The sequence below is a fragment of the Strigops habroptila genome, chromosome 4 (genome assembly GCF_004027225.2).
Source record: "Strigops habroptila isolate Jane chromosome 4, bStrHab1.2.pri, whole genome shotgun sequence".
Lineage (NCBI taxonomy): Eukaryota > Metazoa > Chordata > Aves > Psittaciformes > Psittacidae > Strigops > Strigops habroptila.
Window position 1 is genome coordinate 3,933,374 of NC_046358.1, and position 14,688 is coordinate 3,948,061.

General features: G+C 43.5%; 1 protein-coding gene across 1 annotated transcript in view; it reads left to right on the plus strand.

Annotated features, from left to right (window-relative positions):
- Window positions 1-7,808: 7,808 nt before the first annotated feature.
- Window positions 7,809-14,688, plus strand: part of EXT2 (exostosin glycosyltransferase 2) — a 79,858-nt gene continuing 72,978 nt past the window's right edge. The window contains exons 1-3 of the mRNA XM_030482339.1: window positions 7,809-7,998; window positions 9,884-10,443; window positions 10,619-10,708. Coding sequence (XP_030338199.1) covers window positions 9,908-10,443; window positions 10,619-10,708 — 626 coding nt within the window. The 5' untranslated portion in view covers window positions 7,809-7,998; window positions 9,884-9,907. The remainder of the gene's footprint in view (window positions 7,999-9,883; window positions 10,444-10,618; window positions 10,709-14,688) is intronic.

The window sequence follows — 14,688 nt, forward strand, 5'->3', positions numbered from 1 at the left end:
AAGATGGCTGCTTTCTCAAGGAGGTGCTTTTGGGCTCTAGAACCCACTGTCAGTCCTGATAACCTCAGCTAAGAGTACATAAGCACATGTATGGGTTCATCTGTATGGGTAAAGCTTTTCATTTTGAGTTGGTTTCCAGTCTAACCTCAGGTTAGATAGACCATATCCAACACCCTTGGTTGGTGAAATGCCCATTTTTGTTTCTATCCTTCTGTTTTGTATTCATATAAGCAAACAGCATCCATTGGCCACTTGGCACAGTGTCCACCAAAGAACTAAGAATGGAGAGGCGACTGAAAGTAGACGTTCTTTCTGCAGCCCATGGGCTTCTAAGGTGGCATTTTCCACAATTATCAGGGTAATTAAGGCAATTTTTTAGCTATGTTGGTCAATTTTTTGACTAAACACTATTCTTCAGCCTCCTTCCTCTCTTTTCCATGTTAAAAGACACTGTTTCCTGTATAATGGTGATAAAATATCTCAGTTGGAAAGTTTCAATGCTCTTTAATCTCTGGTACTATACAATTTTAGCTATCTTAAAGTAATTTAAACTGTTTTTTCTCCATACATATTAATCCAGAGTTCAACGAAATTGCCCATGAAAACTCAATGGAAACGTGCCTTTGTCCTCCTGTAATTTGTGCGGAGTTTCATCCTGGTGGCATTGTGGAATCTGTTTATATAATGAGTTAAAGAGGTGAAAGATAAAATTTAGGCTAAATTCTGTGCTGTCAAAGCAGTTGGAATATGCTCATTGCAAGTGAAGAATTGTCTACTACTCTTCTGATCAAGCCTCCAATATTGAATTGGAAAAGAAAAAAATTCTTCCATCTTGTTAAGTTTCTTCTCTGTGGATAATTTAGGAGAAAAATATTATTGAGAGTTAACAGGAAATCCAGATTATTCTTTGGTTCAATATTCAAGTAAAACAGCTTTCATCTTAGTTACTTTGTGAGGTGGGATGTCAGTGACTGATGGCTCACAGAGGTACCATTGTGGCTCTCTTGGTTTTGTTCTTGCGCACAGAAGATTCGGACATACGGGCATGTTGTAATGAGTGACAAGAGCATCTGTCTGTTTCATAAACCAAATTACCAAGGCATGGGTAGCAAATAATAAATGCAACTGCACTTTGGTGAGGTGATGGTGTAGAGTTGCCTGGACAGAGATGGAGTCTGACCAGTGGCTGAGAAGATGGTGCTGCATGTAACTGGTCCCTCTCTCGGATGCCAGCAATGGGGCAAGGCTGGTGATTAGGAAGGTGAGTGCGAGGGATAGATATAAGCATCATATTTGCTTATTAGTTTGGAATTTGTCCATATACAATTTTTTAAAATATATTCTTTTTTGGACAGGGCCTTGAGCAACCCGGCCTAGTGGAAGGTGTCCCTGCCCATGGCAGAGGGTTGGAACTAGATGATCCTAAGGTCCTTTCCAACCCAAACCATTCTATGATTCTATTATACTTTATTCTCCATTTGCTCTTGGGTGTCCACAAAGAAAGCTATAGCACAAGACAGGTCTCCTTAATGGAATGGGAGGTGAGATGTGAGCCAAAACACAAATGGACATACTGGTTTGCCCTGTCTTATTTATGTATCCAAAGGAGCAACAGAAATTTAGGGAGAAAGCTCTTTGAAATGAAGAACCAGGTAAGACTCTTCAGGCATTAGCTGAAGTGGTATTTCAGGGGATTCCTATAACTAACTCAACCCATTAATTACTCCTCATTTTCTTTTCTGCTGGTGTTCTGGTCACTCCTATGGTTGGAGTATGTTATTATACAACAGTAGCAACTAGTATAATATGTTTTTCATCCGTCTCTGTGTGGAAGCAGGTAGTAAAGCACACCTCTCTGTAGGAAAGGGCGTAAAACAGTAAAAAACCTCACAGCTAATATCATATGGCCCACAGTCACCTGCATCTGAGCTTGCTGTAACTCAAAATAACAGGACAGACACACACTTTATTGCATGGAATATTTTCCATGGGTGTTTTTTCAGGTTTAACAGCTGCCTGAGGAGCTCTCCACTGAGAAATGTAAGCCTGGTCATAGAAAGTCAAAATACAAGTGGAAATGAGGCTGGAGAGAAATGTGGTGTTACGAGTCTGCTGGTGGAATAAGCAACATTTGTTTTGAAACCCCATAAATTCTGAAAATGGCTTTACTGGTTGAAAAGAATTGGAAAATGTTTAGAAAGTCCTGTGTATATGTATATGGAAGTTAAATCGACTCTTATTTGCTGTAAGAATACCCTGACAGAAAAGAACACACAGGCTCTGCCTGTACAAATTGTTTGTTCCTTCTGCTACCTCCATGTTAGATGTTCTCTCTGCTCACTATTTCTCATCATTGTTATTAATGGCCTTTTATTCTCTGTGGTAAATCTCTACAGGAAAAAAGAAAAAGATAGAGAAATGATTAAGGACTGTCCCCCTCAGATTTCTTTCCTCTTTTTTTTTGTCAAGCAATAGGCAGAGCAGTACCTGAAACGATGAAGCAGTCAGATCTGTATTTTTAAAACCTGCTGCATTTCATCTCAAATAAGAAATGCCATCAAGATGAGTATAACAGTGTGCCTTCATTGCTTGTGTCCATTGTAATTAAATAAGGTGATAAAAGCCACTTTGCATACAATTTCTGTGTTCAGGTTATCATTCATTTGAGCACAGAGAGGATCTTAAAGGGTTTCATGGTCCTTGCCATGTTCCAGTCTCTGCCTCCCTTCCCCTCCATGCCCTTCTTTCTCTATTTCAAGGAAATGTGCAGCATTTTTAGCTTAGACATGGGAATTTCCAGTATAGCACTGCCCTTGGTCATAGGCACTTCCCTAACATACATTTCAGGTCTATTCTGGATGTGTCCATGTTTGTGGGAGGGGAGAATCTGTGAATCTCCAAGTGATTAACCTGTCTTATATTGCAGTTAAGTGAACAGCATAGGTGGAGCCCATTCTAGCTAAATATTTATGAAGGATCATGCACGGTTAAGGAATGAATCTGTGAAGATGAGTCTTCCCTTAAGGAAACTGAATACATCCCAAGCAAAATATCCATAAGGGAAAATACTCACTGTTAGCTTAATAGTTCTCTACCTTCACTGAAGAAGGGCTCAAATGCACTGTGATAGATATTTTCTTTTCTAAATAAATGCTAATACCTTAATTGTTGACTTTCTCTGTTAGAATGCATCCAACAGAGTATGTAGCTGGACTGACTGGTGTGTGCTCCCCCCATCCCCATAATCACCCAGTTATTTCAAATCTGCCTTGAGGTCAAATTATCATGTATATTGAGAATTTCTCTGCAGTCCTCCTGCAGTTACTTGGTTACAGAATCCCTCTGTCACTCTCGTGCTGCTGGCAGAGCGGTGATTTCATTTCATCAGCGAGATGGTGGCACACAAGGCTGGATATAAAACCTTCTCATGGAGGAAGCTACACAGATTACACCCCTCCAAAAAAATTCTGCATCTAAAATATCAGGCGTGCCAAAGGGTAAAGCTGCTTTTGCACTTTTAGTTGCATATTGCATATGTAATTTTTAATTGCGTATTGCATATGCAGCTATTTTTGTAAGATTGGCTGGCCTAACAAGGGATTGCTTTGGTTCTTTCTGAATCATGAGGAACAGGGCAAGGTAACCTACAAGTATATTTATATATATATACACAAAAAGGTATGTATTCCATTTGAGAAAATCAGAGTGGCAAAGTACACTCATTTCTTCATTCCAATTAATGCTCTTTTTATTAGTGACTTACATAAAACACTGCCTGATGACAGGATCCTACATTATCTGCAGCCGACAAATGTACTGGAGAGTCTGAGATGGTTATAAATACTCTACTTTTTGTCCTCAGTTTGCTGGGATTGGTTATTTTTAGCAAATAGCCAGTCGACCTTATCAAAATGGGGAATCAAAAATAGTCTGGAAAAACACTGCAAGGAAAGGCTATTTTTAGCTCTCTGTCTATTCCCTGCTGCTATCCAGCAAGGTCTGATGGCACAGCTCATGCTCGAGCACTTAGTTATTCTAGGAGAATGCTTGTCATGACCTGTTCTTTCCCTGAATACTTCACTGCAGAAAGCATCCAATTGATTAAAGATTAATGCATCTGCAAACCGTGACAGCTGAAAGCTTTAGGGAGGGGGGGGACGTACAGTGACAGAGCGTTTCTACCTGCATGTTTCTGCCACATTATAGCTTCTTTGAAGGGAACGCTTGCCTAACTGAATCTCCTCATGTCTCACATCCTCCAAAGTATATTTACATTTCTTTTTCCTTTCAATTCAGGAAGGCAGTAGAGGACGTAAAGTTACAGACATCAGGCAGAGACACTGTTGACCAGTGCTAGCAGTCACAAACCAGCAGCACTGGAGGTGTACAATGGACTGGCTTAAGAGGTAAAACCATGCAATTGGCTGCTAGATACAGTTTATTGATCTCACTAATTATAAACTCAACTGATATAAATGAGGGTATCATCTGGTTGTAAGCCATAAACCAAAATAGTGAACCAAGGCAATGACCTGGCTGTTACAACATCTTGCCTCCTCTCATACTAGAAACTCTTTCCTTTAGACCTTACATATTGATGGTAGCCATTAACACACTTTTCAGAAGAAAAACCCCGAGCTCTGATTTTGTAGTTATGCTATGCCATAGGCTGAAAATAAGGTGGAAAAGATGTCCCCAAGCCATTAGTTTTCCCCTCCATATTTGACTTTTACAACAATCTCCTTTTATTATAAAGGTGTTTCCAGAATGTGCTGCTTCCTGCACTGACTGCAAAAGGCAGAAGGCTCTCTGAGCATTTCTTTCTCTTCTATATACTGATTACCCCAGCAGAAAATACACGGTGCTGTATGCGACAGCAGGCAAATGTATGGTGTGATGATATAGCCCTTAAAGACGAATTCCCAGGTGACCCCCAAGGAGTCACAGAAGGCGGGACGCAAAAGGTTAAAGAAAAGAGAGGTGAAACATCTCATGTCTCTTGTGCAGTTATAAAAATTGATAGCCCATTATCAAGATGCTGATGAATATTTTTACAAGCTATAAATGGCAACCAGGAGTCTAAAAATAGATGCTGTGCTGCAGACTTGTCTGGCTTAGCTACATCACTAGAATATAAACAGGCTCCCTGATGTCGTTTCAGGGAACTCTCTATCAAACCAGACTACAGCCTCCATTTTTCTTGCTATTTTGAAAGAAAATAGCTGATGCTGCTTGCATTTCTTTAGTCCTGGCTTTTAATAAAATTGTATTGCTTTCCCAGTTTTCCTACAGGAATGAAACGATCATCAAGCCTCAATGAATATTTCAGCTGCAATTGATTTGATGCACTTTCTTCTCCCTGGCAGAGCAGGGAGGCAGGGGAAGTGCTTGTGGGCACTGCATGGGTTGTGCTCGGTGTCCCCCAGCCCCTCTGGCACATGTGGGCTGGCTGCTGTCCCCATCACACAACAGGGCTGTGGTCCCCCCTTCCTGGCTCAGTCACATCCAGGCATGGCTCATGCTGATGAGTCCCACGGCTGCAGAGATGCAGTGCTTGTCCCAGCAGCCCCAGCACATGAATGGTGCCCCTTCCGATTCATAAATGAGACATGGTCCATTCACCCTCCAGAAGGAGAGTTCCTGCCTCTGATTTATGAATGGTGCAGCTTGCAGCAATTTCAAGCTGATGTGTTAAAACCATCATATTAAAAACATCAGGTGCTCTAACAAGAGCTAGAAACTTGCACCAGGGTGGGGGGAAAAGCCAGCATCAGTGCTCAGAAAGGATGCTTTAAGATCTACGAGTCCTTTCTGTTAATGGCTTTGAATGTCACGGGCAGGATGAAGGAGGCAGCAGTGAGTCTGAGGAGAATGCTACATCACCTGCTGTGCAACGTGTGTGAGAAGAGGTTGGGAGAAAGAAGACAAAGCACTGCGGTGACAGCGTTTCTCCTTTCTTGCCGGAGTACCGAGCTGCCTCTGTGCGTGCATGTGGATGGCTTTGCAGAAAGTGGTATTCCCAAGGGCAGGTGAAGGGAGAGAGAACTAACTCATTGCTGACAGGCAAGACTGCTTGAGGACACTGTGCTCTGAGACAGAGAGACTCAGTTTAGAGGTTCAGAGCAGGGACAGGTACAAACTCCCCATCCTTTCAGAAACAGACGTTACACGATAGTACACCATCACCTCCCCAATGTATATAAGATGTAAATATATAAAAATGGATACATCAAAAATTAAAGAGGGGAATACATTTCAGGCCAGCAAAAGCTGACACTGTGAGATACATGTGCTAAGAGTGTTCTAAACAACCAAGGATTACAGGATTGGACCAGAGCTGGCCTGACTTGCATCCCAGGCAGTAGGGAGCAGGCAGCAGACTGGAGATGCTTCTGGACCAGAAGTCAGGCGACTGAAGGGGCTGCAGCAGGAGATGTCATCATGGCAGGATGTCATTGAGCTCTGGCAGCTCTGTGGCTGTTGTGATGCTCTCTGGAGACCTGCAGCTTTGCAAAACAGAGGACTTGCTTCTCAAACAGTCTGTATCCATCCTCAGACTGATAGTAGAGGAGAGCCAGTAAACAGATGAGAACTGTTTATAGGTAAAACATCCTAAAAATAGGATATTTATAGGAAACATCCTTGTTTCCCACTCAGTGGCACTGAACATAGCCAAGGTCTGCTGGTTTCAGCTTAGGGAGCAGAGGAAGGTAAAGTACACGGTGCCATATGCAGTGCCACTGCTGCACTGCTGCTGCTGAAGCATCCCCACTGCAGCACTACAGTGTGCACGGTTCCCCTGCAGCATCCTACCTACTGCTTTTTTGTTTGGAAAAGGTCAGTTTCCTCACAGACCAAGTCAGTTCCTATTTTTGGGAATGAAACCAGTGTCTGTGATTTCCATACAGCTGGAATTTTCTGCAACAAGTCTGTCCTGCTCTGCCTTCTGTCAGAAGAGGGGTTGGTTCAAGTTCCTCTTGAGAAGAGCTTGGGAAGGGTGCAGGTTTGGGTTTTTTCCTCACTTCAGCAGTGTGATCTGGCAGGTTGGAAAGTGACGCATGACCCAAAAATCCTCAGTCAATGAGAAAGCCTAAAATAGAGTTATAGAATCATGGTATGTTTTGTGTTGGAATGACCCTTAAAACTCATCCAGTTCCAACCCCCTGCCACGGGCAGGGACACCTTCCACTAGAGCAGGTTGCTCCAAGCCCCTGTGTCCAACCTGGCCTTGAACACTGCCAGGGATGGGGCAGCCGCAGCTTCTCATAGTTCTGGAAAGGCTCACAGAACTGGAAGAAAGTGAGCCAGGAATGCAAACGTGTGGAAAACCAGAGCGGTGGCATCTCATCAGTACCAATTTTGAACACCCAGACAAACATTAGCATCATCCCAACACCCTTCCTCACTTGAGAGCACCGCTTCAGTGGGGAGAGGCTTTCCCAAATCCCACAGCCAGGCTTTAGCACAGGGCTAAATCCAGTATTGAGAGGAAGTTCCCAGCAGGCAGGAAAGGTCCCCAGGGTGTGAAGCAGGTTCGAGGGGAGCCAGGCTGAGGAGCGTTGTACATGAGTGTAGCAGCCATAGCTGTGGTGACAAGATCATGAGGTGCAGGAACAGACACATAAGTGTTTGCGTTTGAAAATACTGGTTTTATCCCGCTAAAAGAGGTTGGAAGCCACATGAAAGCCAACGGGCGTTAAGGGGAGGACGCCCTTCACCCCTTTGTCCCCCCACACCAAGCCCTGACCCCCGCGGTGCAGGTCCGCCCTCCCGCCGCACAGAGGCGCCCTTCGCGGAGGCGCAGCCGGGCCGCGCCGCTCTTGTACGGCGGGTGGTGGTGGTGGCGGCGCCCGGCGGGCCCCGCGCATGTGCAGGCCGCGCTGCCAGGCCCGGAGGCGGCGGGGACCGGTGGCAGCGGGAGCCGGGTGAGCCGCGCTCCGGGCGGCCGCGACCGAGCTGGCGGCGCGGGCGGGCGGGCCCGAGCGACTGCGGGCGGAGGTGAGTCTGGGCGGCAGCGGAGCGGGGCCTGCCCTGGCCCGGCGCCGTGCCGGGCTGTCGCGGGCGTTGCCGGTGTCCCCGGGCCGGCCGTGTCTGCTGTCGCTTCCCGCCGCGGTTCCGTCCGCTGGGCAAGGGAAGCAGGCGGAGGGCCTGGCTCCTGCCGGTTGTGTTCGGGCAGCCGGGCCGGTACGGGCCCTCCGGGGCTGTTCCCGTGTCAGTTTCATCCCACAATGTTTTCCAACCTCCTTTGACTGCTGTGTCCTATTCCTGTTTATTCCAATGCTCCAGATGCCCGCAGGTGGCCCGAGCGGACTGTGTGCTGTGTGACAGTGATTAAACGTTTCCAGGGGTGGAGAGTTGCATTTCACTGAGGTTTTCCGCCCCCCAGGCTTAGGTCTAGACAGCTTTGCTGAGTGACTCAAGTGCTTGCTGCAAATTTGTAAGCTTTGTCATCATACAGGTGGTTCTGGAGCTCTATCAGGAAGGAGGAATAATGTGGTTAACAGTCAGAGGTGTATAGACAGTTTTTAGTTATAAAACTGATATGAATTTAATGTTCTATCTATCTAGAGGGTGCTGAGGCACTGGCACAGGGTGCCCAGAGAAGCTGTGGCTGCCCCATCCCTGGCAGTGTTCAAGGCCAGGTTGGACACAGGGGCTTGGAGCAACCTGCTCTAGTGGAAGGTGTCCCTGCCTGTGGCAGGGGGTTGGAATTGGGTGAGCTTTAAGGTTCCTTCCAACCCAGACCGGTTTGTGATTCTATGACTTTATTTTAGGCTTTCTCATTGCCTAAAGGTTTTTGGGCCGTGTGTCACTTTCCAACTTTCCAACGCAAACCAGTCTGTGATTCTGTGATACTGACATCTGTCATGCTAACAGCATCATACCTGTGTAGTCCTGTACAGCAGGCTTTAAAAGTTATCTCCAGAATCAGAATGTGAATGTAAATTGATGAAAGCAACTGTTAAATGTGGAATATCTGTTAGCATTTGAGATTATTTTTGTGCTGCTGTAAGTGCAGTCACTTCATGCATTAGCCACCCAATCTAAAGAGTCTTTTGTTAAGCACTGCCAAAGAACCATAACTCAATTGGTTATAGAGATAATTTAATGCCTTATTAATCCTTCCTTTATTCATATTTATTGTCTACAGTTGACTGTCAGAATTTCTTCTTTATGACAAAGCAAGAAAACGTCCCATTTGTCCAAAATGAAAACACATAATTATACCATCCACATTCTTCTTCAGGAAAAACAGGCTTACTACATTTAAAAAGCTGCCACTGTGGAGAATTCAGATTGGATTTATTTAGTATGGAAGCTTTAGCCGAAAGCCTAAACAGGTTTTTGCATGCAACAAGTAGCCAATTCTTCAGTCTGTAGTTAATATAAATTGCCTCTTGCTTGAACCACAACTCTGTGTGTAAAAGATGAAAAATTGCCTTTTCTTGCCAGAAAACTAGCATCTGTCTAGTTGGATATGGTGGGGCTCCTGCAAAATTCAGTTTGAAGGCAACTTTAGATTGGGAGCAGCATTGTGATTCTAAGTTCTCTGTGATGCCCCATTATAAGCCCTTTGTGGAGTATCCAGGTTTAGATGAGCAGTTTATTCTTTCATTAGTATTCACGTAGGTGCAGATGGAGTGGCACCTGCAAGGACTCACCCCTTCTGTAGTGTCTGGGATTTCGTCCTCCCTCACTGCCCAAGCCACGTTCTTTTCTGACTTGTGCTTGTTAACTGGCCAGTATCATTCCATTACAACCAGTCCCAGCACATCAGCCTCCTGTTGTCCTTGCCAGGTAGCAGCCCCAGTTGGCATCTTATGTTCCAGTGAGACATGTGAGGATCTGAAGATCTGAAAACCTCTCTCTTTCTGTTTTGTAGAGACAAGACATAGTTGATTCCATTATGTGTGCGTCAGCCAAATACAACACCCGGGGTCCAGCCCTCATCCCAAGGATGAAAACCAAGCACCGCATCTACTACATCACTCTCTTCTCCATAGTTCTGCTTGGCCTAATTGCCACAGGAATATTCCAGTTCTGGCCTCACTCCATTGAGTCATCCAATGACTGGACCGTTGAAAAACGCAGTGTCCATGATGTGCCTGTGGTCAAGCTTCCTGCTGACAGCCACATTCCTGAGCGGGGTGACCTCAGCTGCAGGATGCACACCTGCTTCGATGTCTATCGCTGTGGCTTCAATCCCAAAAACAAAATCAAGGTATACATCTACTCACTGAAGAAGTATGTGGATGAATACGGGACCTCGGTGAGCAACACAATTTCCAGGGAATACAATGAGCTCCTGACTGCCATCTCTGACAGTGATTTCTACACTGACGATGTGAACCGGGCCTGCCTTTTTGTGCCATCCATAGATGTCCTCAATCAGAATGCGCTCCGTATCAAGGAGACAGCTCAGGCTTTAGCACAATTATCCAGGTACTTCCTGAAAGTTCAGTGTGTGAATTTAAAGAACACAAAGTGGAGAAAACCAAGGTTAATGCAGGAAGGGAGGATGCAGTGAGTCGATGCCACAGCTAGGCTTTGGCAGAACTTACCATCTGTATATGGAGAACACCTTTCTAATTGCTGTCTGTTTCTTCTTTTGCTTTAGGTGGGATCGAGGCACAAATCACTTGCTCTTCAATATGCTGCCTGGAGGGCCACCAGATTATAACACTGCCCTGGATGTTCCTAGAGATAGGTATGAGTTTTGCTGTGTTTCAGTGCTCAGGTCTGGGTTTAAATGTTATTGAATAAGCAGAAGTGCAGAAGCTGAAGCTCAGAAGTGCAGCTGATGGCAAAGGACGTGCTCCTTAACCTTTACAACGCTGGAATATGGCTTTGTCTCTTCTCAAAAACAGGGAATAGAGAAGTCCCTGTCTTATGCAGACAAGTGCTTGCTCCTGAAATTTGACAGTTTAGGCCCATCCTTAATTTTATATGGGATGTGGCTGACAGCATTTACTCTTAACTGTTGGGCTTGCTGTAAGGATGGAGAATCTTGAGGTTAGACCTGTACGTTGTGTGTTACTGAAGCTGAATGCTTTACAGAATGTCCCATTTGATGTAAATTAGGAGTTCAAAAATGATTGTAACTGCAGCTTTCTGATAGAAGTCTTCAAGGGCCTTTTAAAGGGCTCTACTTGATTGAACTATGGTGAATTTCAATAGTTTTCGTTGTCTTAACAATTACTGTGTGTTAGTAATCGAACAAATGCTCTTAGTTATTCTCTGGCAAGGGTGTTATGAAAATATTTGCCAAAAACTTAAAAGGCATGAATCCTGAGCTCAATTTTCACTTGCAGAATAGTTTACATTTGGAAGAAGAAAGGAGGTTGTAAGGCAAAGAAAACTGGAATAACAGTAAGACATACTTACTTAGCTTAGATACCATTACTGAATGTTTCTACTAGCTTAGCTTGTATGTGCTTAGTTCTGCTGTGTTACGTCCCATGTAACCAGTCCATCTCTTGAAGGTCAAGGTTAACTTTCTTCTGCCAAATGTCAACAAAATCTTGCCTGACATGTGGGATCTTTGCTAAGATGATTGTGTATGGAGTATTTCTTAGTTTCTTTGCACCAAAGATGATTTAAAACATCCTTCAGTGCCAGAACATGTTTTTTCAGGATATGTTCAAAGAGTAAGTTTACTCATTGTAATTACATCACTGAATGTGAAGTAAGGCTTTAGGTTTTTACTTCTCTGTATGAAATATGTTACGTTCATGTGGTTTAGCCTGAAGAGGGCAGTCAAGCATCATTCCTACATAACCAAACCTGTTAATCTGTTAGTAAATACTTGGATGTGTTATCTTAAGATTTATACTTCTTAAGGGGAATTTTCATTTGATGATGCTCTGCTTATTGGAATGGACAGCTCTGGGACTGTGTATTTGCAGATGCACGTGTTTATTGAAGAAGCGGATTCATTAATTGAATGCAGTTCTAACACTGTACAACTGTTGGGGTTTTTTTAACTTCTTTTTCTATGTCAGATGTCCATTCATATTTGGTCTTATGTGACTTGGCTTAGTATGCAGGAAGTGTGTTATTTTGGTAGGTGTTTGTTCTAAGAGTTTGTCGTGCTAGCATGGAAAGTAAAGTAATTGGAATAAAACCCCAGATCTTTTTTGGCATACAGCTGTTGTCATAGCTTGCCAAACTGACTCACCCTGCAGCTGTATGATCACTAGCTATAACACATAAGAGAGGCAATAACAGTGCTTGGGATGGAGAGAAGGTGGAAACTCCTTTTTGTAGGCAGCCAACAGTCAGACTGTATTCGGTGTAGTACAGAACCTGTACTACAGGTCACTGGTGGAGTATGAGGTTATGATATGATTTTGGGGAACTCGAGTTCTTAGTTCACGTCTAACAGAACAAGCAACCTGTGTGTGTTTTTTAGTTTGGGAATGTTTGCACTTGCAGACTGGGTAGTTGACAAAGTGTTGTAGCATCTCAGTTGTTTGTAGTCTCACAGGGTGAGAGGCTGCAGGCTAAGATGAAGGTGCATTAGCAAAGCTCACTTGGTTTTGAATGACTCGTCTGAACTGCACCAGTACAATTCCAGAAATATTGGATTTGTGGGATTTTGTGCATCACTCATGAAATACACAGGTAACATTTGTGAAGTCTGCATAGGGAATGTGGCCTGCCTTCCCTTTTTGGCACATACCAGAGATCATACATAGCTGAACAGTAGTGAATCGTGAGGTTTGAGAGTTGTGTTCTGTTGACTTGCTGCAGAATATTAATTCCAGGTAAAATAAGACCTTATACACAAAGGGAAATTCAGTTATGGTATTTTTTACATCTGGAAAAGTCTTTAGCTAAAAAGTTACCTCACTGAGGGATTGTTTGTTTATTAAATCTTTAAATCCAATTTCCAGAGACAGCATAAAAGTGCTTCGTTCCATAATTTCAAAGATGGAAATCTGCCTTGTGGGCATGGAAGATATGTGGCTCGTATTAGGTGCCGTAACATATGTAGTCTTCTACCATAAAACTTAAAAAATAAGCTCTTTATTATTTGTTAATAAGTGCTATTGAATTTGATACAATAATGAGGATGAAAGGATTTCTTTTGCAAAGCTACTCTGTCGCTGTAGAATTGAACATATGAACTAAGATACTTTTTTGTTCTGATTCAGTTGATGAATTGGGTCTCAGTGACTTGTGAAGTTTGGCAGAAAGTTCATGATGGTGGCAGCTGGGCAGAAACATTTACTGTACAGGCCAGTTGGGACACTTCCTGGAGAGAGACAAAGAAGGATCAGTACCTAAAAAGTGGCAAAAAGTTGCTCAGGACCAGGCTTATTCCTCACTGATGGGTGCAATTGAAAGGTTATTTGTCTTGAGTACATGAGGAGTTAATATCTCTACTCTCTTACTGCACTGTACAGTGAAAATCTGAGCAGAGTTATTTAACTGGTGTTGGTTCCCTGTGGGTTTATTTAGGTAAAAGTCTGCATGACACACACCTGCTTTCTCAAGGCTGATGAGGTGCTGTCATGTTTTCACCGGATCCAATTAAAACAATCTGGTTGTAGTTTCCCAATTAGGGAGGGGGTTAAAAAAAGAGGAGGGGGTATGAAGTGCAAGAACAGCAACACCCAAGCCAGTTTTTTCTCCCTGCTTATAACTGACTTAATGTGGATAAGACATAGAACATGTGGCTTCAAGGGTGAGAGCTAGTCAGAACAGTGTTGTACATGTCACCCAAAGGGACATTGGAAAGGAATCCAAAATAATCACTTGATTTGGAACATAAATTCCCACCTAGCATGTACGTGATATATCATCCTGTTCTCAAGTTGATTTCTGCTCCTGCTATAGTTTGTGTTCTGAGTGAAGAGTAGTAAAGGGCAAGTTGTTCTGATTTTCTAATTGTCATCGGGCTGAAATGCATCTCTAATCCAGATCCTCTAATCCAGAGCCTGGGATTTTCAAAGAGCTTCTTAAGTGACACTTTGGACTGCTTGCTTGACTATATAGGTGAAGTCACATTTATGGCAAAGTGTGATTGTGGTGTTTAAACGCTGAACAACTGTGCTGCAGGTCAGAGCAGGAAGTGAAGTATCCCATGGGACATCTGATGGGAGTTAGAACAGGCAGAACATACTGGTGTCGATGTTCCAATGGGAAAAAATGATAGGTATTAGATGATAATTAGGTATAATGATAATTTGTTGTGTAACAGCTGTGGAAAAACTGCTTCTCCAAACACTATGCTAAGGATTTCATGAGCGATATCTGAAAAGAAGAATATCAGCTGATGGTTTGTCAGAGTGACCAGTGTAGTGGTGTATTTGTGTTCTGCTTCTTTCCACAGAGAGGGAGAGACATGAGTTGGAGTAGTTTTTTTGCAAACTACTTTGTATGGTACATTAAGCAGACCCAGTATCCCTGGGGCAATTTGAAGTATCACACGCCCTGCTGTTTGGTGACAAAGGACTGAAAGTTTGATCAGCTGTTTGAGAAGATTCACTAAAGAAGCTGAATCTGAGCTTCTTTTGGCAATGGGATGATGTGTTCATGGTGCCACCTGGTCACTGGAGATGAAACAGCAACTGAAAAGCTGATAATCCTCTACTAGCATGTTTCAAAGAAGCCTGATTTGGGATAGGAGATAGTACCAAGCCCATTTTTCTGGCCTTGTGAATGATGTATTGCTTTTTTCTG